This window comes from Phasianus colchicus, chromosome Z (genome assembly GCF_987193195.1).
Source record: "Phasianus colchicus chromosome Z, bPhaCol1.hap1.1, whole genome shotgun sequence".
Lineage (NCBI taxonomy): Eukaryota > Metazoa > Chordata > Aves > Galliformes > Phasianidae > Phasianus > Phasianus colchicus.
Genome location: NC_143476.1, coordinates 61,009,849 through 61,035,545, shown reverse-complemented (window position 1 = coordinate 61,035,545; position 25,697 = coordinate 61,009,849). Strand labels below are relative to the sequence as shown.

The 25,697-nt window shown below is 38.9% G+C and overlaps 1 protein-coding gene across 1 annotated transcript; it reads left to right on the top strand.

Annotated features, from left to right (window-relative positions):
- The first annotated feature begins 1,553 nt into the window (after nucleotides 1–1,553).
- Nucleotides 1,554–23,933, top strand: LURAP1L (leucine rich adaptor protein 1 like). Its single transcript, XM_031593190.2, has 2 exons — nucleotides 1,554–1,956; nucleotides 23,176–23,933. The coding sequence occupies exons 1-2, from the start codon at nucleotides 1,738–1,740 to the stop codon at nucleotides 23,539–23,541; spliced, it is 585 nt and encodes a 194-aa protein (XP_031449050.2). The 5' UTR covers nucleotides 1,554–1,737; the 3' UTR covers nucleotides 23,542–23,933.
- The last annotated feature ends 1,764 nt before the right edge of the window (nucleotides 23,934–25,697 follow it).

Genomic DNA, 25,697 nt, shown 5'->3' with positions numbered 1-25,697 from the left:
GATGTTCATAGTTCACATAGGAAGATTTTCAGCACAATCCTTGTTAATTTACAAAAGAGTACAAACCATTTTGATTGGAGTATGTATAGAAACAGTTCTCTGAGAAATTAAAACAGATCTTTAGAACACATATTATGGGAAGGCGGAAGGAGTAAGGACAATTCTGATTCTCTGTGTGTGGTTGGTTCAGGTTTTCTTTTCTGACAGGAATATGTGAGCTTTTTCTGTCATCTGAATTTAACAGTCCCAGAAAACACAAGAGACAATAAATGTCTTTGCTTACATCTCAATTAAAGGATTTCCCTATGGTGTTGTTATACTGACTAAAAAGGTCCAGGCCTTAAATCAGTTCACCTGAGAAGTTCTCATTCATGCCAACAGGATTTTTGCTCGACTGTACCAAACCCTTCCAAAGTTCTCTGATCAGTAACTCTTACAGTATTGATTAAATTAGTGGACAAATAATATCTAGATTGTTGTAACAAAATTTTGTTTTTCCAAGTCCAGCACACCACTTCTTGTGGTTGGCCTTGCACTCAACACCCCAATATGTGGGAAGTAGCCCCACAGATGGGTCTGGTCACACGGCATAATTCTTGTGTAAAGTTCTTCAGTGCTGTAACTGTGTTACAGAGCAACACATCATGCCAAGGAATGACACAGTGCTTCTAGCTCTGCTATCAGCATGGCTAGTTATAAGTTTGTTATCAGAGTTACAGTCACCTGCGCAGTAAACACACTTTGCTTTTTAAAGGGAAGAAGGTACAAAAATAATAATAGTGTGGTAGAATAAGGAAAAATCAGCCTTCATGCAGTGAAACCTGCTCAAGAAGTGGGAATAACATTCACTCTGTACATACAATCCTAGCCCTTTAAGAAAGTGATCTAAGGTCACAGAGCTCTGCAAGCTGCCTTTGTTTATTTTTGTTTCTTTTATATTTTTTAATCCCCTTTGTTTTCAGTCTTTTTTTTTTTTTTTTTTTTTTTTTTTTTTTTTTTTTTGCTTTGCTTTGCTTTGCTTTTACCTGGACGTTTCTTTTTCCTTTTGCCTTTTATTTTCTTCCACTTTCTTCTTGCTGTTTTCCTCTTTCTTTTTCTTTCCTTTCTTTTTCCTTTTCTTCTCTTTTCTTATTTCACTTCGCTTTTCCTTTCCGTACCTGAGAAAGCTCCCCTTGCCTCAACCCCTTCCCCGCGCAGCGCGCAGTCCCCCAGCTCCCCCAGCTCCCCCAGCGCCCTCAGCGCCGCCGGGAGCCGCCGGCCGAGTTGCCCCGTTGGCCATGCGGGGGCGCCGCGCCGCAGCCGCGCCTCTTCTCCAGGCATTACGGTAGGAGGGCCGGGGCGCGCCTCTTCCACCTGCCAGCGGGCTTTAAAGTTGCAGCCGGCCGGGACGCGCGATGACTCGGATCCCGCAGCCCGGGGCGGGCGGGCAGCCGCCAGGGCGTACCGCGGTTCCGCTGCGGGAGCAGGAACGGGGCGCGTCCTACCCCGTAACTTCGGGGGAGGTTTTTCCCCTCGCTCCCGCTCGCTAGATTTTTGGTGGCAAAAGAGGGCCGGGGGCAGGCGGGGGGGGGGGCGTTGCGCCGGGGGGAGCCTCATGTCTGCGGCAGGTCACCCGCGCGGCTCGGGCGCCGGCCCCGGCGCTGCCGCGGATTACCGCGCCTCCGCGCCCGTGGAGCGGCCGGGCGGCCGCGGGTAGCGCTAACGCCGTCCGGCGCCGCGGCCCCTCCGAGGCGAGCCATGGAGCCCGGCGCGGCCCCCGACCTCCGCGACGTCGAGCAGAAGCTGGGGCGCAAAGTGCCCGAGAGCCTGGCGCGACCGCTGCGCGGGGAGGAGCACCCGGGCCGCGCAGCCGCCGCCGCCGCCGCCGCCGCCGAGCCCGCTGCGGCCCCCGGCCGGCGCCGCGCCGCCGCCCTCGCGCGTCTGGAGACCAAACTTCGCCTCCTGAGGCAGGAGATGGTGAGTAGCCGGGCGCCGAGGGAGCTCCGAGGAGGCGCTCGCAGCGCTACGCACGGCGGAGCCCCCAGGCCCCGCTCCCCTGGGCCGCCCCGCTCCGCGCGGGCAGCGCCCCCGTGCTGCGGGCGGGGCCGCCACGGGCCCTGACCTCGCCGCGGCCCGCTGCGGCCGGAGGACGGCGGGGGGACCGCCTGCGTGTGAGGCGGCTGAGCTGGCCGGCCCGAGGGAGAGTGGTTTTGCAGGCTTCTTGCAGAGTGACAGCTGGACGGGTCGCTGCCACCTGCCCTTCCTCTGCCGGCTAGTTAAAAGCCCCGAGTGTTGGTGTATCAATAAACAAAATAACACCTTCATCTCTGGCTGTTCGAAATGTATTCTCTACATCGCACCTGTTTCCTGGTAACTTCTCATATCTGAAGAGACTCTGTAGGTCTTGGAGTTGGAAGCTCAGATATTCCAGTTCTGGACAGTGTTTTTCAGAGGTTTATTTAGTTCTAGACAGTAGTCCTTCATCAAACGCCTATTTGTAACATGACTGAGAAATTTATTTGTGGCTACTTACTTCAGAACTTCTCGCGTACTTACTGTCTTAAAACAGAAGCTTACCTGCCTCTAAGAAATTTTTCAGCGGTGCCACAAAATTGCCTTGTTAAGGCAAAACAAAAGGAACCACTGCACTCTTCGCAAGCAAAAGAGTAAGTCAGCAAATACTGAGTGGTTAGTAGGTACAGTTCTGACAGTACGAAGTTCTACATACTCAAGCCCATTCTGCTTCATTTTGTTTTTTGGGTTTTTTTGCCTTTTTTTTTTTTTTTTCCAGATAATAATCATTATATGAGATCTCAAACAACTTCTTTGGGTAACAGTTCTTCTCATGGTTCTTACCACATTGCTTACTTGATCAAAATCTATACAATTTCCTTGTGGGGATGAAGATTTTGCTGGCAACTTACTGAAGTGATTTGTTGCATACACTAAATGTGTAATCACAATGCTGGTGAGTGGGTAGGAAGGAGAGTTCTTAAAGAATACCTGGCAAGGAGGAAAGGGAAATCAAGAGTGGATATCCTAGGTGTTAATAGCCAAGATTATGACCTCAGTCTTGAGGAGTCACTTATATTCCACTTAGTGTTTTGTGGCTTCATAGGTTTTAAGAAATGCTCGCAAAGCTATCAGTGCATTTTAGTGCAACAAAAACTGTAAACTTGTTGTTAACATGGTTCAAACACTGTCAGCATCCTTCATGTCAATTATCAAAATTTTTAACTTGCATCAGGGTTTAGAGTGTGTATAGGTTACAGTGTAAAACTCTTAGGGAAGTTGAGCTGCAAAGGAAGCAAATAAGGCAGAGTTCCCAGTGTGACTGTTGAGACATGTTATGACAGGCCTATAAAGGGATAAAAATCAAGAGGTTTGAGTTCATTCTGTTTTCCTTATAAGTTGGTCTCTTCTTCTAAATTACACGTGAAGTTTCATGTCACAATCTTCAATTTGCTGATTTTCTTCTTCCTGCTTTTCACCTTTTCCCCCCAGCTCTCAGAGTGAACATGTTTTAGTCTCAGCATCCTTGACTTCTCCTATTCTCTCTCTCATTTAATGTCTGACTTACTGTTTTTTGCATGTAAACAGGAAAGTGTCGAGGTAGATTTTTACTATCTCCAGAGGAGACTCCCCGACCTCTCCAGGCAAGTTAATCCAGTGCTCTGCCACCCTCAAAGTATAGAATTTTTTCTTTTGCTTGTATGGAACTTCTGTGTTCCAGTTTGTTTTCATTGTCCCTTTTTCTGTTGCTGCACACTGCAGAAATAAGCATAGCTCCATCCACTTCTGCCTTTTAGATATTCATAAGCATTGATGAGATCTCCCCATTTCTTCATAAAGAAAATGCTCCAAGCCCCTAGTAATCTCAGTAGCACTGTGCTGGAAACTCCCTAGAAGTTCTCAGAACTGAGTAGAATTCAGGCCTCATCAATATTCAATGGTCCTCCGACCTCACCAGGACAGAGAAGAGGGAGAGGACCACGTTCCTCAACCAGCTAGCCACGCTCATTTTGATGCATTATAGAATACCATTGGCCCTCTTGACCACAAGGGCACACTGCTGGCTCATGGCCAACCTGTTGTTCACCAGAACACCTATGTCTCTTGCCACAGAGCTCTGTTCCAACAGGTCATCCCTAACCAGTACTGACATTTGTGGTTATTCCTCCACAGGTGCAGGCCTCTGCACTTACCCATGTTGAATCTCATAAGGTTATAATCTGCCCAACTTTCCAGCCTGTCCAGACCTCACTGAAAGGCAGCACACCCTTCTGGTTCCTCAGCCACTTCTCCCAGCTTTGTATCATCTGCCAACCTGCTGAAGGTGCACTCTTTCCCTTCATCTAGGCCACTGATTAAGATGTTTCAGTACTGACTCCTGGGGAACATTGCTGGCTACAGCCTTCAACTAGACTATGCCCGCTAATCACAACCCTCCAACCTCTTCCAGTCAGCCTCATCCACTTCTCAATCTACCTCACTGTTCACTTGTCTGTCCCACACTTCCTAAGCTTTCCTATGAGGAAGTTATGGGTGACAGTGTCAAAGGCCTTGCTAAAGTCAAGGTAGCCAACATCCACTGCTCTTTCCTCATCTATCCAGCTTGTCATGGTATCGTAGTAGGCTACCAGGTTGTTCAAGAATGATTTCCCTTTGGTGAATCCATGTTGGCTACTCCCGATAACCTTCTTCTCTTCCATTTGCTTGATGATGACATCCAAAATAAGCTGTTCCATCATCTTCCCAGAGAAGGAAGCGAGGCTGACAGGGCTGTACATTCCTGTCCTCTCCTTCTTGCTCTTTTTCAGGACTGAAGTGATATTGGTTTTTCTTCAGGTCTCAGACACTTCTCCCATTCTGCGTGACTTTTCAAAGATGATAATGGTCGCTTCAGCACTTGTGTTCATCTCATCCATGGATTTGTGGAGCTAGTTTGCCTAGATGATCTCTGACCAGATCCTCCTCAACTGGTGGGAAGTCTTTTCTCCAGACTCTCTCTCTTACCTGCAGGCTCTAGGATTCCCAAAGGCCAGTGTTAGCACTGAAGACTGAAGTAAAGAAGGCATTCAGTAATTCTGACTTCCCAGTGTCCTCCACTACCAGGGCACTCACCTCATTCAGCAGTGGACATACATTTTCCCCAGCCTTCCTTTTGCTACTGACATATTTAAAGAAGCCTTTCTTGTTTTCCTAACGTCTCTCAACTTCCCAAGTGGGAAGGCCTTAGCCTTCCTTGTGTCTCTGTGTATTCCTGCATGTTCTGACAATGTTCATATATTCCTCTCTTGTAGCCAGACCCTTTTATCACATTCAATGGACTTTCTTCTTCCATTTGAATTTTCCCATGAGCTTCTTACTCATTGATTCAGGTCTTTTGCCACCTTCATTTGATTCACTTAGGAATGCACCAGATTTGAGTTTGGAGAAAGTGGTGCTTGAAAGTCAACCAAATCTCCTGAGTAACTTTCCAATGCTCTAACCCGTGAGTACTTCCAAGTAGATCCTTGAAGAAGCCAGAGTTGGCTCTAATGAAGTCTAAGGTTTCAATCTTACTTATTGCCTTATTTCTTAAATCAAAAGAATTCTGTTACACATCTCTCCATTTGACTTCTATTCTGTGTATGCCCATTAAGCTTTATAATGACTATTAGGTAAGGTATAGATACTCTAAATATTTTTTGTGTCGTCACCTGTTTTCTGTAATCCAGAATTTGGAATTGAACTATCTTCTTGTGGCTATCCTAGTTTCTTTAGTAACTTAGTTAGTCTCCTCTATCTGTAGGATTTCTTCGGGTTCATAAGCTGTACCTTCTGGGTTTTTCTTGTGACATTATAAAGGTATGATCAGTTTGAAAACAATATGTGATAAAAATAACTGTTTCTGTATCTGTTTCTCTTCTTCTGAATATCATTCCCAAAACAACTAAAAATACTATCTATCTTCTCAGTATTTCTTGTCAAAGCCTACTATATTATTCCTAGGCTCTCATGAATACCTGAGAGGCCTTGAATGGGCAGAAAACTAGGTAATATCTGCTGCTGTAGTAAACATGCAAAAAACTGAAAAAAATAGAAGATGAGAAAATCAAGAGACATCCATCATGCTCCCTTTTCATAGTTGCTCTATAGTATCTGCTTCTGCAGTACACCCATGGATTTTCAGATATATATATGCACAGTTTATTTTGCTTACTTGACTCAGGCTTTAGACAATTTCTTTAATAGGTATTTGCTAACCAGTGTTATTCAGGTTTGTTCATATTCTTACTCATGTTTAAGATTATTTGTATAGTCACATATGAAAAGCTTGAGACTAACTGGTGTGCTGACACCTACATCTTTAAAGTTGACCAATCTGTTTTGACAGATTTCAACTAAATCTGAGAAACAAAGCAATTTTATAATCAATACATGAGTAAAATTTGATTTTTTATTGCATTTAAATGCATGATGATTCCAAAGTTTTTCATTGTGCTAAGAATGTATTTTACTGTTAACTATTTTTTATCATCTCTTTTCTACCCATAGCTTCCACAAAGTACCTGTGTTATCTACAGGTACCCTATTGTTTGTCCCCTGACAGTAAAAAACAAGGAAAGCACGCCTGAACCTGATAGTGATACTTAGGAATGGACTTTAAGGCTTATCTCAGGACATATGTATCTTTTCGGTGGCCAATGTAAATTCATCTGTACAGACTGGAAGTCAGTGTAACTCCTCCTCATTTTAAAATGGGAAGTCTCATCTTATCCATCTCATGCAAATTTTCCTTCTGTCACGAATGAAATCAATTTTTCTGTTCTTCCAACTACTTTCTACATTCATCATCTTCAGATAAACATTCTAAATCTGCTGGGTTGGATTCTTCTGAGAAAGAGATAAATGGTGGAAGTTTTGAGATGCCTGCCATCAAGTTGCTATGTACTTGGGCCTAGAAGAGCATGAATTACATGGTGGATGTGATGTTGTGATTATCTCTCATGTGTCATCTGCTGCAGGAGAATGTTAAGTGATGTAATCATATCCCCATTTAACTTAGATGTAGCATTTTTATCTGTGACAGATTGGTAGGTGCATAAGGGTAAAATTGTACATCTGCTGACTGAGGCCTAGAGCTTGCATTTTGATTGATCGATTCTTTTGCCATATTGAGTGCTCTTTTTCCCTGGAGCCCAATTTTTTTTTTTTTTTTTTTTAGTCAATGGAATCATGCACAAAACACCACACTGTATCTTTTTATTTTTTTAATGTTTCTAATTTCTCGAAATAAAGACCTGCTGAGCCAGGGAACCTTCAGTTTTTCTAGCCAAGGCTGTGGTTGCTACTGTACTGATAATCCTGAAAACCTTTGAGGTGTAAGGCTACCGCATAACAAGAAAAGCAAGTTGCAGTTGCTAGCATGGGTCAAAATGTTCTTCTCTGGTCAAGTGTTGATTACTTATATCTCTTACAGCTGCAGCCCTGTTTCTGGTGTCTCATGCTCAACTATGCATATAACTTCAGCAGCTACACACAGCAGTAAGTAATAAGCAGGGTTTGTTCTGAAGCCTTAAAAGCCGCTGCTTCTTTAGAAGCCTCATTTCTCTTTCACAAGCTCTGTGTTTATTCAAAGGAAGAATTTCTTAAGAAAACCTTAAGAAAAAAGGTGATGCGATTTTTTTTTTTTTTTTTATTTCAGTTCAATTTTTTTCCCAAATCAACAGTCTATTGCATTTTTGAAAGCTAAAAAAGTTCAGTGGACTGTAGTCAGACTGCATTACATGGAGTACAAACACTACCAACTTTGATTAAGAATAGTTGGGGCCAGAAAAAAAGATGAATTGTGTCTTTGAAGTGAGAAATAAACTTTTAGATGAGTTTCCTTCCAGTGACCATTGTTGAGAATCAAACATTGTTAATGAGTGAAGGAGGCCAAGCTGGATATTCTGAATGTAGCTGTTTTTAGAGAAAAGAGATAAAAAAAGTTGAAACAATCCTGTTTTGAAGAGGTTGAGTATGCCACATTTGGACTAAGACTGTTTGGGACAGAGGTATGTCTGTGCTCTTTCATTAACTGAGTTTTCTCTCCCTTTGCTCTAATAGTTCTGTTCTAGAATAACCATTTTAAAAGCTAATTAACACAAAGTCCTGGCAAAATGAAGCAGAACAAATGGTACTTACACTCACTGGAATTAAAGCAAATATGATCATTACAATGCCAGTCCTTCCTCCTTCTCCTTCTCCTTCTCCTTCTCCTTCTTCTCCTTCTCCTTCTCCTTCTCCTTCTCCTTCTCCTTCTCCTTCTCCTTCTCCTTCTCCTTCTCCTTCTCCTTCTCCTTCTCCTTCTCCTTCTCCTTCTCCCTTTCTCTTTCTCTTTCTCTTTCTCTTTCTCTTTCTCTTTCTCTTTCTCTTTCTCTTTCTCTTTCTCTTTCTCTTTCTCTTTCTCCCTTTCTCTTTCTCTTTCTCTTTCTCTTTCTCTTTCTCTTTCTCTTTCTCTTTCTCTTTCTCTTTCTCTTTCTCTTTCTCTTTCTCTTTCTCTTTCTCTTTCTCTTTCTCTTTCTCTTTCTCTTTCTCTTTCTCTTTCTTTCTTGTCCACATCCTAGAGAAGAGGCTGGATTCTAAAATCTGGAGCAAATGACAGTGAACATACAGGACTACAAAGAGAGAATGTTGGACCTGTGAAAAGTACTTCTAATTTGATGTGATTAAGTGAATTTCTCTCTTAGATTTTCACCTGCATTTATAAGTGTAACAGTTACGGCATGTTACATAGAACCAGCTGCTGGTTTTCAGATTACTAATTGCAAAGATAAAGTCATCTGAACATAAAAATTTGTAGGAGATCTTGTAATAAAAAAGAATATTTAGGTACGAATGCAGACTTGTAGCCTTTCCTTTCCAGTCCTCACCCTTGTAAGTGGGACTGCTAATCAGTGATGGATTTTCTAGTTGTGGATTACTTTTTGCCCCATGTTGATTGTTTCTTCTGTTGAATTTTGGCTACAATTGCCATTATCCTTACTAATGTGGGACTGGGGCCAGTGGGACTGGGTACCTGGACTCTTAGAAGGCTGTAAAACCTCTATGCATAGCAATACTAAGGTCATCTCAGGTCAGAGGGTCTTCATTCTACAAAGCCTGTAATTTTATATATAGGAATTTGTAAATTCTAACTGAAACATAGGTAGCAGGCAGTGCTTGAAACTTAGCATATTTTTTATGAATGCAAACCTTCTGTACTGGAGATATATTGAAAACTCTGTAAGTTCTGATGACTGAAAGTAGCTTGACTGAACGTTGCTCCAAAATAACTGCAACAAAAATGGCTGTATGCAGGTGTATCAGAAAACTGTTAAGTACATCTTCAGTGCTGAAGAACTGTTAATTACAGTTGTTAAAAAACAAACAAACAAACAAACAAACAACTAAAGAAGGAAGCAGGACAAACTTGAATTTGGACTGTAGTGTGAGGGCATCTATCAACAAAGCAATTATAAAGAACAGGATAACCCAATTTGGGTCAGTAAATTTACTAAATTCCTAATGGGTGCATTAGGAAGAATAACTTCTGTAAGACATTTCATGTGTCTGGCTTTCTCATTAGAAAGGTCTGAAGTGTACTTTGGGTGTACTTTGGTAGATTAAGCTGTTCGTCCTGCAGTGCTGTGGCCTTGTTTTCAAGCATGGTTCAAAAGTGTCATTGTCATTGGATAACTTCAGTTAATGACAAAAGGGAAACCTAATACTAAGGGTTTTAAACCTGTGAATGTTGACCTTTTCAGACACTTAATAAACATTAACTTTTCTGTGGCAGCGAGGCTAAGTTATTCAATGACTGGAAAAGGACTGAAGAGAACTAGGTGGGAATTTGAGGAAGAAGTTGAAATATTTGTTCTGAAATACTGTGTACAGTAAGAACTGTGGAGGAGATTAATAATTAAAACAATTATGTTTTTTTAATGTAGAAAATAAAACATTCTTGCACATCTATTCTTTGCAGTTAAGGATATGACTGGTGCTCTCTTCTGTTATCAGCTGAATGATTATGTACCAAATCTAGCTGGAAAGACATTTCTGCCTACACTCACCATAGTAATGCTGTTTATCAAGTAGTAAGTCTTGCTCTGAGTGTAAGTAGGTTTTGGGTTTGATTTTGCGCTGTACTAGAGCTATGTGGACATATAAAAGGCCTTGCCATCTCTAGAGTGATCTGTGTTCATATTCTTTGTCTACAACAAGCTGTAGATGTACTCATAGAACCTATGATTACAGAGTATTTTTATGTTTCTGTTGAAATGAATACACTGTAATCTAGTTGCATTGCTGTATGTTCTTCTGCAATCCATAGGTGTCTGACCAGAATACTTAGTTATTCATTAATTTTTGAATTCACAATTGCATAGTAATTTCTGTCAAATTAATGTATCTCTATTGATTGTATCTTCAATGTCTGGATTCATTGTCATAAAGTAACTATTAATGGAGGATGTGTTTTTGAGAAAAATAGTACTTTTATTTGTTGACGTAATCCTCTTTTTCATAGTTTTTAAACATTTTCTCTTTGTCATTAGTTATGTGCAGCTTAGGCATCAGTGGTTTTCTTTCCATGTCCATATTTGTCTCTAGTGAGAACTGGGTTTGTGTCCAAAGTGAGCAATGTATCTATTAAGCACATCCTGTGATCCAGTCTTCGAGTTCTGAAAAGCTATTCAGTTAAGTACCTCAATAATTTACAAGCTCCACAGGATTCTTTATTGTGAAAAGTTCATTATAGCCAGCTGGAAGGAATTCTTGTATGCCTCATTTATAGAGCTTTGAGCGATACAAGCAACTCACCTCAAGGTTTTATCAAATCTAGAGGCAGACATTGATGGTCAGTTGTTTCAGAAATGCCCTACATACTGTTCCAGCAATGAGTGCCTTTGTCTTCCAATGGAGGATGATGAGTGTGTGAAATAAAATCCAGCTGAGGATTTCCTCCTTGACATTGCTCCAAAGGACATTTTTCTCCTTCCATAAGAGGAGGAGAGGAATGAACACTGGAGAGTTTTAAGTGTTGTACAAATGCCAACTGTTACTGTTAGCTACTCTCTTTTTCATGACTATCCAGTCCTTGCATAAATATGGAGAAGAGGAATAAAGGCACAGCTATGCAACTCTGTACTCGCCAGTCTACTTCTTCTCACTTCCTACCAACCTGGCAATTTTTAATACTTTGTCAAAGAAACGATATGGCAAATTTGTTAGATAATAGGAAGCACAGACACGTTAAGCTGCCCAGGTAAGTTATTTGAGTGCTTCATTTACTCTGCTGTAAAACAAACTACCTGCAATACTGTATGGGTCTGCTAGGTGCAATACCAGGTGAAGTGAAAACATTTAATGCCTCTGAGGCAGTGCTGAACTGCTGTTTAAATACTGTGAGCTTCAGATTTAATAAACACTTTACTGGCTTAATTTGTAATTTTGTTCACTGTAGTTAGATACGAGCTGCATTCATAACTAAAATTCTCCCAGAAGGAGATTCATTTTATTGCATTGCCTCTTTGGCCTGCTACTATATGGTTGTTGAAGGAGGTGCACATCCAAGACTTATGGTCCACTGAGTCATTGTAGACTCAAAAGACTTCAGGCTATGGTTCTCAATTTGTCAAAACTGCTTGATTAAGAGAGGAGTGAACGTGAAACCAGAGTAGTAAGTTTTAGAGGACTTACTTTATCTATGATTACAAGTGCATTTGGCCTTCACAGTACTATTTCAACTCCTGTAACTGTCAGTAGGCCTGACTCTTGCAATACACTGAAATACTTTGGACTGAAGTGGCTGCTCGTGGCAGGTTGCTAGAATTGCAGGGTTTGTAAAAGAAAACTGTAAATCCTTCAAAAGTAGAGAATAAAGTCTATTTGCAAGAGAAGAGCAGCATTACTAGCATACCAGAACAGCAGTTATTTTCTTCCACATCAAATACCAATAGAATTTACTTACTCCTTTGTCAGTTTGTGGCATTAACTGGCTGTGGCTGAAACAGCGGAGACAGTTGCTATTTTTTCTGTAGTCAGAAGAGTTAATTCACAGTGACCATCAACTCTTATAGTTGTACATTCACAGTTGCAGAGCAACAGTCATCCCATTTCAGAGGAAAAAGTAAAGCAACCCCAGCACCAACTCAGTGTTTAAACTTTTTTTCTTTTACTTGGTCATTTCTCTCCTTAGTTTATTTTAATTTGTGTTCCGTTGAACTTCAGTGACCAAAGGACATTAAAAGAAATCTATCCAACCCTTTTAAGATAAAGCCACATTTCTCTAACTCAGTGCAACACTGCTGTGGTCTAGATTTCCTTGTCTAGTTCCCAAGTCACTCTGATTATTGTTAAAGGCTTTTCCTAGCCACGTAATGCAAGTCTTGCCCAATGAGACAGTACTTCCTTGGTAGCAAGGGAATGATAAATGTAACCAATTACCTGGATTCCTTCCGACTGTACTCCTACTTCTGGAAACTTCTTTTAGTGCTAAAGATTAATATTCTGTGCTGATTTAGGTTTAAGCCACAGTGCCCCAGTCACCTGTTATGTAGAAATGCTAAGAGCATGTTCAGGTATTAAAAGCACATTATGACTTGAGCCAGAATGGTCTTGGAGAAGCTGAAATCTGTACCAGGTAGCGTGGGTGATGGTTATTAACCAGAGTGGGGATCAAAAAATATGGAAAGACAGGTATCTATAGTGTCATGGAAGCTTTTTACTGCTACCACCTTAACTTGAGACATCTTTAGCTAGAAACATAGAATTTCTGTTTAATTTTTAATATATGCTTTCACTTTATCTGGAAAATCACAGAATCACAGGGATTGGAAGGTCATCTAGAGGTCATCTAGTCCAATTTGCATGCAAAAGTGTAGATTTTGAATATCTCCAAAGGAGGAGACTCCACAACCTCTGGACAGCCTGTTCCAGTGCTCTGTCACTCTCAAAGTAAAGAACTTGTTCCAGATGTTCGTGTGGAACTTCCTATGTTTCAGTTTGTGCTCATTGCCTCTTGTCCTGTTGCTGGACACCAAAGACAAGAGCCTGGCCCTATCCTCTTGACCTTCAGACATTTTATAAGTGTTAATAAGATCCACTCTCAGTCTTCACCAGTCTGAACAATCCCAGATCTCTCAGCTTTTCCTTGTACGGCAGATGCTGCAGGCCCCTAAGCATCTTTATAGCCCTCCACTGGACTCTTTCTAGAAGATCCCCATCTTTCTTCAGTAGAGGAGCCCTGACTAAGACACAGTTCTCCAGATGTGGCCTCACTAGGGCAGAATAGAGGGGAAGGATCACCTCCCTCAACCTGCTGGACACACTGTTTTTAATGTGCCCCAGGATACCACGGCCTTCTTGGCCACCAGGGCACACTGCTGGCTCATGGCCAGCCTGTTGCCCACCTGTACACTTAGGTCCTTCTCTGCAGATCTCCTCTCCAGAAGGTCAGCCACTAACCTGTACTGATGTATGCCTTGCAACCTGCAGAATACATTATTTCAGTGTATTATGTAGAAGCATACCTATGAAAAAGATTTTAAAAAAAGACTTAAAAACTGCAGGAGCCTACTTGGCTGGTTGTGTTGGCCAAGTTCAACAATTCAGCTTGCTGAAATAGTACTAGTTTCCTGTTTGCTCTTAGTTTTTTAACCTTGAGATCCCAGTGCAGAATAGCTGCTAGTTGTTCAAGCCTTTCTTAATGAGTAAGAAAGAGATAGAAGGAGTTAACTATTTATAGATATATGGAAGTTTGGAAGCATATTTTTGGTTGAAGATCTCAGAATAGGCAATTTTGCTTCATTTTATCTCAGAGATCTCAAATTTGCTAGTACTTGCTGATGAGCATAAAGTTAATGTATGTCTAGTAATAAACAGTAATTTTGCAGGATATTGATTGCAGGGATGGCTGAAGTTTTTCTTTTAAAATCAAAAATAAGGCTGAATCTGAAAGATGCTGAACTGCTAATAGTCCACAGATTAAACTTAAGTAAAGGAAGGGGGAGAAGGATAAGAGACTCATTTGATAAGATGTACACTCATTTTTATTATATACTTTTAAAAAGATTTAGCTCATAAACATTTGTAACTCTTCCATACAGAAAGAAACAGATCAGCATGTCACTTCTTTACTTTGTTAAAGCAGTTCTAAAATGATGTGATCACTTACAATTACAAAGCTATCTTGAAGCCTATCTTGAAGATCTTTATTCTTAGTCAGATAAACATTCAGTAAATGAGACAGAAGTTTTGCTGCTAGTAAAGATTTGGCTATTTGATTAAAAATATGCTTTAATAAAACCTACCCCATCTCCAAGGCCACAGAATTTTTACAAACAGAATCCAACTTTGAAGTCTGGGGAGACTCAGTCAAATATTTGATTTATTTATTTATTTATTTTTAATCTTGTATCGCTCTGATAGTATTGCAAAACTAGACTTGAATTTCAAGAAAGTTTAGATTTATTCCCAGCAATAAAACTGTCATATCTCAGTTCTGACTTGAATAAAAGAAGTATTGGTGGAAGTGATTTGGTTTGGTCCACTAATTTGGTTTGGGTTTTGTTTTTTTAATAAAGAGTAACAAGTTAAGGATTACTGTTGTCTATGTTCAAGTATCATTTTCAAGTTTTGTACATACCTTAAGAAAAACCATGCTCTTCTATCACTCTTTATTTACTTCTGCATTTTTCTGCTTATTTATGCATTGCTAATGTTAAAACTAATTAATTTAAAGGAGTGAACATAGGGCCAAAGTGCTCGGCAACCTAGCCTAATTCAGAAAGGAGCAGGTTTTTTTGCAGTACTTGTTGTGCATTTTTAGAAGCATGTTTTGATCATGATGAGCATAAGTAAGGCAGACAATGAAAGATGGTGAAAAAAAATCTGTTTCAATATGCTATTGCACTCCAGTGCTATCTCACACTGGTGGAGAGGAAACGTACAGTCCTGTGTTGTGGCTGTGATTGTCCATACTGTAACACTTTTTGACACCATTTGGTACTGCTGCTTATTGACCTGGATGTTTATAGTGCCATTATCTTGTCTGCCAACATATGTGGGTCCATACCATGAATTTTTTCTGGACACTTTCACCTCTGTCATAATAGATACATTTCCAAGGTCAGATTTCTCTTCTGTGACTGCAGTATGGGATAGTTAGAAATATTCAGTGAAAATTTCATGCTGCATTAGAAACTTTTTACTCAAACTGTTACAGTTCCTCACTGCTCCCTTTCATGTAAATTCTGCTAAGCTCTGAAATAATCTGCAGCAAGTTTTGCATTCACTCATCCTTCTGAGACTTGATTTTTCTTTCAGTGCTTTAATATTTAAAGTTCTGTTTTAGCCTTTATTTTATTGAGGCAGGGAGTACAGACTTAACCAACTACCTTTTTCTTTTTATTATTTTTCTGTTATTTGCTATTAGCTCTATGGAATATATTTCTCTCTGATAACAATCACTATATCTACTTAGTTTTTATGCTCAGGTTCTTCTTTTTCACAATAAAATAAAAAGACCTCCAAATCATGAAGATTTTACTGTATGTTAATACAAATGACAGGCTGTGCACAGTCAGAAGCAAGTGTGATGTAGATTCCAGAAAGGGGGACAAAGACCTTATATTCCAATTTTTTATTAGAAAGGTAATGTAATCAAAGAATTGCACAACTTGATGGTTTGTATTTTCCTGCATGTCTGAAGGGATCAAGTAGTATGTAAAAAACTCACATAGGAAAGTAGGACTTTGTAGGAGAAATGTAAATAACCAGTACTGTAGTTTACTGTGTCAGAAGATAACATAGCATAGCATATTGTTTTGTTCATATACTTGCAAGACATGCTTTTGAAACTAGTTTGTTGAATTACTTATTCTCAGTGCTTACTGAGTGCTCTGCCTCCTGATTATTTTGGTGGTGGCTCAGGTATGATCTAACCACTTCCTTGTTTTAGGTAATGAGATTTTTGTTTCAGGTGTTTTTTCTTCCTCTGACTTGAGGTACAGAATTCTGTTTGTAGAAGGAGAATGCTCTCTAGCTGATGTCAGATAACATGGCCTCTCTTCCTGCCTCCAAGTTTAGAAACCTTGTTTGCAAAGCTAGGTTATGTTACTACCAAATTTTATACAAGGATTTGCAGTACTATGTATTGTAAGCACTTGGTTCAGGATTGCTTTGGAACTGCAGCAGGTTGAAAAGAGATGATGACTAGGCTGGAATTTCTTTTTAAGCTAACAAGGTCAAGGGCAGAGATAGAAGCTGAAAACTTAATAACTGCTTGTTTTCTAACATCTGGGATTTCGGTGGTTGAAGTGAATGCTGCCTAAAAATATACAATGAATTCTAATTTTTGAGTCTTTACGAGAAACACAAAAATAAATAATTGTTTTTGCAGAAGAATGGAAAAAGTAAGTTGTCAAGAATGTTTCTGTAACATTCTGTAAGAATGTTTTTATAGTGACTCATTACAAAAATGCAGCTGAGAAAGGTCAGTGTAATTTGCTCTGTTTGCAGAAATGAATATGATCAGTAAACTGCAATTACAAATCAAAGACAGATCTGATAAAGTGAAATTTGTATAGGTAGCCTTTGTGTCTTATATTGCTTGGAGATTACCACAACCATGAAAAACACAAGGAAGAAGTGCAAAAACCATTCAGCAGTGCACTGTGACTCAAATCTATGCTGGAAGAAAATAGAAGTGCAGAAAGCTATTAATCTATTTAAGTCACTCTGAAAGTAATACATCTTATATATTTCCATGGAAAATACAACATATGCAAAGACCACAATAACACTCCTTGAAGGAAATGCTCAGCTACAAAACAGTATTCACCAATATAGTTACCACCATTATTTATGCATTTTCACCAGCATGAACAGATCCTGCGTGCCATGCTTGTGAAGATCTGCATGGCCATCAGAACATGGTTTGTATTTCATTTTGCTGTCACTACTGCTGAAATGCCCCACCCACCCGCTCTCTGCACACTGTTTGGTCTCCATAAGCATTCAGCAAGTGCCACTGAATGGCAGTGGGTGCCATTTGTTCCACATGGAGGAGTTTAGATCTGTACCTTTGCTTCATCCACACTTCCATTTTTTTTTTAGACTGCCCCTCTGCTGCCATCTGTCACACTGCAACAAAATGTAAAGGAATATTGGTTCAAGTCCTACTGCCATATCACCAACATCTGGCTCTGATGTCATGGGTCAAAATAATAAAATAGGAGGCATTACTTTCAGAGCAGCCTTCAGACATATATAACTACTGTCTGAAATTTAAAGAAGGGATGTGTTTTACACAGATCAGTGTGAGGTAAACTACAGTCTGATACACATGGCATAGATGAGAACTGGAGCATTTACCTCAACCTATTGACTATCTCATCTCTGCTGAACTTTGTTTTCTCCTCATTTTTATATTCATATTAAGAAACTTATTAAATGAGAGAGCTCACACAGTATTAGGCTGGTTGGTTGGACTAGATTGAACCACTGTAGTGCTTGAATTAATGTAAACTGGTTCACTTTGTGATGGAGTAGATGTGGAACATTCTGACAAGCAGTTACAGTTTCACCTGTGAGTAGATGATTCCTTCTGGCTGGGAATGGTTAACTTGTGTGCTTGCTTGCACTCTATGATGTAAAATCTCCCTTGCTTTTTAACAGGTAATGCTGAAGGCTGTGTTCAAATTCAGAAGTCAGACTAGACAACATTGCCCAAAGTGGTTTAATTATGTAAAGAACTTCATGCAAACATCCTGAATAAGTTAGACCGTTTTGAAACAGGCAGATTTAAAATCTTGCACATGAGTATGTACTAATTAAAGTGGGTTGGAACTTGTGCACAGCCTATTAATTGTTCTGTATATTTAAGGATCAGAAATTTTACCCTAGTTTGTAAAAGGTGGTTTTATTTTAGATATGTTAAATTGAACAAAAGGCATTTTACTCTCTCACTGTTGTTGAGAAGCTGTTTTAGTATCATTCTAAGCCTGCTAACCTTCATGTTGTATGTGCTACATTTTGTGGTTGTTGCTTAACAAAGCCTATGTGTGTGTGACCACATTCAACCCTATTGTGAATGTGTGAGCTCAATTAATTAACTTAATTAATTAACTTAATTGATTCGCACATTCTGAGTACTGGAGTTCAGATAAATTCTAAGTGTCTTTCTAGCTTGTTATGCAAATTTTCTCACAGAATTTATTGATGTTTTACTTACGAATTTTATAACTTCTTGTATTTCCTTACTGAATTTGGTGTTCTTACTTTGTCTCACACTGTCTGACCAAAATAAGCTTGGTTCTTGTGAAGAAGCTGACTTCTCAGGATTCAAAATAAATTATTGTTTGGACATTGATATACATATATTTACTTATATTTTATATCTCAGATAAATTCATGGAATTCATTATTCCGTGAAAAAAAAACTGAGGTAAAGAAAGAAAGGAGTTGTAGGCATAGGTGGGTAACTAAAACTTTATCCTGAGTGACACAGGAAAGTGAATAGAAGAGCAGAAGTCTGTCCGTGGCATACCCTCAGAAAGTCAGGTAGCAGTAACACTAATACTCCTGAACTGTAGTAGTCACAAAGGCCTGTGAAAAGCATGGAAAGATTCTCTTAGTTTAAATTCTGTTTGTAAAAACTGCAATACAGATGGATGTATCAGTATTAACAACAGGTGGAATTAGCTCCAGTAGCCATTTAGTCTGACCTTCTATTGTGTTCATTCTTTCTACAAGTCTGCTCATGCTCTGAGCCACCAAGCTGCCTGCAGTGATTACTCTCATGCAGTTCCACTGTGTGATATTTGTCCAAAATTATACTGCTTCTGAAATATGGATTCCATGCTATCCAGTCCTTGATCGGTGTTTGAGTCCTACAAAGGATCCTGTGCAGAGCTTGGTGTCTGAGCTGGATGACTTGAATAACTCCTCAAACCCATTAGACTGTAGGTTTACGATTCCTTGTCTTACCGTGACTTATTGCCTGGTGCTTAGTCTAATTGATGGGCATGCTCATTTACTTTCCCTTATTGTTGGACTCATTGTAACACACAGCATAAAGGCATTGAGTAAAAAAAAAAAATGAAAGTAATATCTTTTAAATAAACTTAGAAATATCTTTTCATAAGACCACTATTTATATTGTTAATATCAGTGCAGAATTCCTGTAGTTAGGAGAAGAAAAAGAAGCACATGAATCCAGGAATCTAAAAGAGAGTGAACTAAGAAAGGGTACTAGTGTTGCAGACAGGTTTGACAGATTACAAGGACACATTGTATTGAATTTTTTTAGCTTTCTTGGTTTGGAGGGGAGGGAGACTCATGGTATGTGGAGCTGACTGGAAACCATGCCTTCGGAACATACGGTTGGAAAACACGAATCCATTTTGCCAAGTTGCAAGTGCAACTTTGATTCAAAGGTAAAATGACAAAACTAGGACAGCTAATGCATTGTTTTGGGGAGTTGCCAAGAGATGTTAATTGTTTCTGTTAACAGCCCTAATCATTATAAGTTTTTACTAAAATCAGTAACCTTTTTATATCCTTTCTGAAAAGCACTGTACATATAGAAATAATGGAAATACTTGTATATGTCTGTGTTATATGTTTCTATGAGTGTACACAGATGTGCATGTTCACACACATGAGTGTCTTCGTAAATATATATATGCATGTATAAATAAATTCTCTGTGTAACGGAGTCATACGTGTTATGTGCTGACAATATTGCACGTCTGATTATGGAGGACCATAAGCAGGGCTATGTGTGTAAGGGAAGCAGTTTTTTATTAGAACAACCAGTGAAGGAGGGTGTGTTTGAAACATGTACAGGTGGTTCAGGCCAGATATCCCTTCCACACTGAAGGTCTGATTGTGTCTGAATGTTAATCTGTTATGTACTAAACAGTCCACGCTACCAGACTGTGTTAACCAAAAGGTCATTGTGGTCACTTTCATTCTCAGTATTTTTTCTTGCCATGACTACCCATTCAATGTTATACATTTAAGATATGTATATTGTGATTATCCAAACCTACCAACAGGATACATAAGCAAGCCTGTGGCCAGAATTTGATTTTCTCTGTCTTATCAAAGTGTCCTTATTGCTGTATGCAAAGATATGCACCTTCTCTGTAGTGGGGCTGTGTTCTACCTTAAACTCTGTAGAAACTGTTCTGGAATATCTATATTAACTACAATTCAATCCGTTCAGATTATTTCTGAAGTGCACCTGTTACTGTATATAACAAATGAAGCTGTCAAATGTAATGAGATTGTGTTGTTTTTAGACCCTCTAATTGAACCCTTTTGGAACATACTCGTTAACTCTAACAGACATGTAAGTTGCAGCTGTGTATTTGAGCACCAAATTATGTAATTGTTCCTGGACTAAAGCAGAAGGCAATACAAGTCATAGATGAGATAAATATTGTTAAAGAAAGATGACACTTGTAGACTTCTTTTTAGTGTTTGCTTTAGGAAAAGTACACTCTTGGTATAGGTGACTTGGGACTAAGTGTTAGTTTGGAGAAACAAATCAAGTCAACTGAATCTGAAATATATGAGATGTCCATCGTATCTAAAAGTAGTTATTTCATCAGTGATGTATTGTGTTAGCTCCATTAAACTTCATTTTAATCAGCCTTTTGGGAAATTGTGGTCTCCATACATGCTTATACACGACAAAATTACTGAAATCTACAGTTGCAGTTGGGAAGCTGGGTAATTTGCTGCTGTCACAACAGCCTTGTTGCTGAACATTTGTTGATTTATAGTGATTTATGGGTAGGAGTAGAAGAACTGGCTTGGAGATGAGAGATACAAAATGGTCGATCTGTTTTGAAAACCTCACATCTGAAGCAGTGATAGATGAACATTATTGTTAAAACAGTAAGAGATAAAGCTATTTTGCATGTTAAATTCTGTGGTACTGGAGTGAGGCTGGTACAGAAGTCTTTTTAGAGATCGGATAAGATGACCAGGAACACATCTGAAAATTATGCAGACTGGCTGGTACTAGCAAAGCTTGAAGGTAATCACTCATTATCTCCTGCTAGCAAATGGATGCACGGAGAGTCTTCAAGCTGCAGCTATTGGGAAAACCAAGCCAGTCTTCTATTGCTGAGCACAGCCATATGGCCTGGAATATCCCTTTGGTCATTTCTGGTTAGTTTTCCAACTGTGTCCCCTCCAAACCTCTTGTCCATCTCCAGCCTGTTTGACAGTGAGAAGTAGATCAGGTCTTGAAATTGCAAATGGACTGTTCAGCAATAGCTAAAGCGTTGGTACTCTGTGTTTTGCTCACTGAGCTAAAACACAGTATCTGCACTCTGAAGCATCCCAACTAGAGCCTGTGCAATCTTCTGTTGTGTCTAGCAGAGTAAAAATATGTTAATATTTTTTTTTTTGAAAACCATATCGTGTCAGTGTAATTTGGGATATTGAGAAGAACTGTCATTCGAGTATGTAAAGAACCACATCCAAATTTTAATCTTGGCAGAAAAAGATACTGCCATTTCTTCCTGAGAATTCTGATTCAATTGCAGTCAATTGTTTATGAACAATACAAATGCTTGACTTCTATGTAATAACCACAGAATTGGGGAATATCATAAAGTGTCTATTGTCTGGCATAGAAGATCATACTTATTTTTTCCTTGTACATCATTTGACTAAAGCTGTTCATATTTTCAACATACTGTTTTGTCGTTCAAGTTGTTGGAAAGCTAAGATGTTATTGATCTATGAAAGAGAAGCATTTCGTGTATGTTAATGTATTAGAGATTGTGGCATAGATTTATGTCGAGAAGTATACTCAGTGCATGTCTTAAATTGTTGATGTATCAGGCATTTAGTGTGCTTGATTAGTACAATTAAAGAACATGATTAAGTATTACAAAAATTACATGCTGGACATGATATCCCATGTATTCATCAAGTCTTTTTCCAGTGGTTTTAAACAAGCATGTCCTATGTTGACACTGTGGCAAAAGTTTATCTAGGCCCAGATCTCACTGTGGAATTGGTTCTATTGATACATCAGACATTTAGTAGTTCTGAATTGCTACTGCAAAAGGCAGCAGCACTGGCAACGTTGCAGGCTAGCATTGTTTTCTTATCAGGATTTAACTGAGACTCACCTGTATGACTGAGCAGTTGTTTCACAGGTCACACCAGGTATGGCAGTAGCCTATGACTCTCCACACTTGACTATGAGGGCAAAACCTGAATCATCTTCAGTTTGTTAGATTACCTTTTCAGCGTTATCACTTGTTTCATGAGATGAATAGGAGATTCCAGAGAAATCTTTTGCAAACACTGGTTATTTCAGATAACAAAGAGGAAATAAATTAATAATTAAACACTAAGGCCTCAGTTTTGTATGGCATCTCATTGTGGAAATATCAGTAAAAGTTAAATTTGTTAAATTTGACTAATAAGAAAAGCATGAATAAATGTTAAGGATTCATAAACCTTTTTCCAAATAACACACATCTGAAAATTTTAGGTTATCCTAGTAGGCTTAACAAGAAGAACCTGAGGTAAATGCCTAGCTACTTATATCTGCTCAGTTGCTGAAAGTATTTTAAATGGACACAGGTTTGTGTTTTTTACTTTTCTGAATAATAGAAGTTATCCCCAGAAATTGTCATAGTAATTATTTTTCATCTAATAATATTATAGTAACGTGTACAAGTCTTTTTGTTTACCTTTCCTATTAATGGGCTGCTTACATAGACTGATCAGATTCCCACTTGAACTTGACTGAAAGGGAGAGTCAGATTGAATATTAGGCAGTGGGACTCTGGAACAGGTTCCCCAGGGCAATGGTCATGGCACCAAATCTGCCAGAGTTCAAGAAACTTGTGGACAACTGTCTCAGAAATATGGTTTGATTTTTACATGGTCCTATGTGGAGCAACAAGTTGAACTCATCTTTGTGAGTTCCTTCCAGTTTTGGAGATTTTATGATTCTATGAAAGTGCAGAAATACCTTTTTTTTTACCTTTTTTTTTTTTTTTTTTTTTTTTTTTTTTTTTTAACTGAGTATTTGAATAGATTTGTCTTAGATATCAAATGTGAGATTTTAATCCATCTATTGCCTCCAGCCTGTTTGGAGTTCGATTTTAGAGAAAATCAGTAATCTTTTTTATTGCTTTTGCTTTGTAGATTAATCTCCGAGCCACTGATGTGAAACTTATGCGACAACTACTCATCATCAATGAAAGTATTGAATCAATCAAGTGGATGATTGAAGAGAAAGGCATTGCCAGCAGAGGGAGCAGTTTGAGTGGCAGCCTGTGCAGCTTATTGGAAAGTCAGGACACGTCCTTCCATGGCAGCTGTAGCAGTTTACAGGACTGTAGTGATGGTCTGGATGGAATATCAGTGGGAAGTTACTTGGACACTTTGGTTGATGATGTTCCTGGTCACCAAACACCTTCTGATGTAGACCAGTTCAGTGATTCTTCTATTATGGAAGACTCACATAAGCATCCCAAAATTGATTCAGATGAGTACTACTGTTTTGGTTAATAAAGCAAGTTCCAGTGGGACATTCATGCACTTGTATTTATCCTTTTTCTTTGCTGCTATTTTATTTCACATGCAAAAAACTCAAACTTCTCTTGGAAGAAAAATATGCTATGATATTTTGATTTCACTTCAGAACTATTCTGTTTCTTGTAACACATTTCCTCCCCAAAAAGTTGTCTGCCCCTCTCCTCCTCGCCTTTTCTTTCTTTTAATTTATTGTTGCAATTTTTCTTTTTGTTGCCTTTTTTTTTTTTCTTCATTACTATATTTACAAGTCTTTAAAAGCGGTGAAGGAGAAGCTTTATCTTTAAAATGAGACTTCAGGGAATGACAGCATCAATTTTGTACTCGTTGGCAATAAAATATCTTCTGATAAATAAAAATTGTGGACATTTTTCTTGACTACAAGGTTTAGCCTTTCCAAAGACACTATTCTTACTGAGCCTCAAGTCTGAATCTTGAAAATGTTTCTACAAAATAATTTTCCTTTTTAAAATAATGATGTTTTATTCAACCACACTGTCTTCTCTTGAAGTGTAAGGTATCCTAAACATTTCTAGGTAGAGTTTCTTTCTTCTTGAATGTTGTCATGATTCCTGTCTAATTGTGGTCATGAGCTATTGTCTTGAAGTGCACTCCAGTGGTGGAAATTCTTCATGAGGGCATATGTCATTTTTGAGCTTTGTACCTTTCCTTTTCACTGAACCTGCTGTTTTATTGGGACAGTGTGTGTCTGTAAGAAAAAGTAGGGAAATCTCACATTCAGTTATTAAATTGGAAGAATTTGGATACTGGGCCAAAATTACTCAGCAGAGTTATTTTTAAAATGTCTTGAAATTTTGAAAGATTTAGTATGTACTGGTGAATTATTTTGCAGGAGGTACTAGCTAAAAGGTATATCCTGTTCTGCTTCCGTAAGCAAGTCCCATCCCTAACAAGTTCACTTTGGTTTTACTAAATATTATTAATAAGAAAAAGTATTGCCCTGCTGTCTTCTTGTTTCCTGTTTTACAAACATGAGGTTCTTCTAACTTTTTTTCCCTAGTAGTACAATTGAGAGCTATAGCAAGTCTTTTACTTTGGAAGCATCTGAGAAGTGGAATGGTAACAAACTGAAGTCTCGGGCTTTGAGACTCCCCTGGCCAATGCTTTTGTGCAGAAGAATAGGAAGCAGAATTTTTTTAATTGCTTTAGAAACATAATGAAAAAAAAAGATTTTGTCCTACTGAAAAGAAAAAAAAAAGAAAAAAGAAAAAAGAAATATGATTGATCTGAACTCTCATAAAAAGATTAAGGTATTTATATTTCCAGCTTTCCAGTATTCCCTGGTGGAGGATATGCTGGTACTTACACATCATCTGAAAGTGTCTTGTCTCTTTATATTTCACAATAAAGCATGAAAATCCTGCTGAGAATCCTGCCAGACTACCTATTTAAAATACTGTTTACACATTCTGAAGCAATAAGTCAGTAATGCAACAGTCAAACTGTTCCGATTGATCTGAGAAACAGTTAATAGTCCCACAAGGTTCTGTTCTTCCAAACCATAGTTCAGTGAACCTCTTTTGTCTAGATTCTGTCAAACTCCAACGTGGAGAAAAAGGTAAACAGTCAAGAAATTGATAAGGCATAATCTGTGTTTTGGGAATAGCCCCATTACTTCTCAATAGAGTAGACAGATGTCCGTCTCCATCGAAATTAAAAAGCCATGTGTATTTTACTTCAGACACTATGATTTATTCAGTGTGAATGACAGAGAAGAAATATATGATTTTCAATAATAAGACTTCTTAGCAATCTGAGGTGTCTCCAATCAAATTGGGTTTTGCAGATACCTCAGACGTAACTTCTGAGTTAAGTCAGGGTACTTCAGATAGCTTGAAGAAGAACAGAGGTAAGCCCTTACAGGCAATACTGTATGGGCTTCACTTTTAAATTGTTTTTTATTTCTTCCCCAGATTATGACAGCTGGACCTGGTTTGGGGAAAAAATCTGAACAAAAATCTTGGAGAAAGTATTTTTCAGTATACTACAAAATAGAGTGTTGTCTGTGAATGCAAAATATTTTTTTATTACTGTAAGTTATATGAATCTGGGGAACAGAACTAATGCCATAGTTTAAAGCTGTGAGTTTTTTTGGATAAGCATTTCTACAT

Excerpts from the sequence above, each read along its gene's own strand:
- LURAP1L (XM_031593190.2), top strand. The coding sequence starts at position 1,738 with ATGGAGCCCGGCGCGGCCCCCGACCTCCGCGACGTCGAGCAGAAGCTG. Across the intron at positions 1,957-23,175 it reads GCCTCCTGAGGCAGGAGATG|ATTAATCTCCGAGCCACTGA; the intron begins GTGAGTAGCCGG and ends TTTGCTTTGTAG.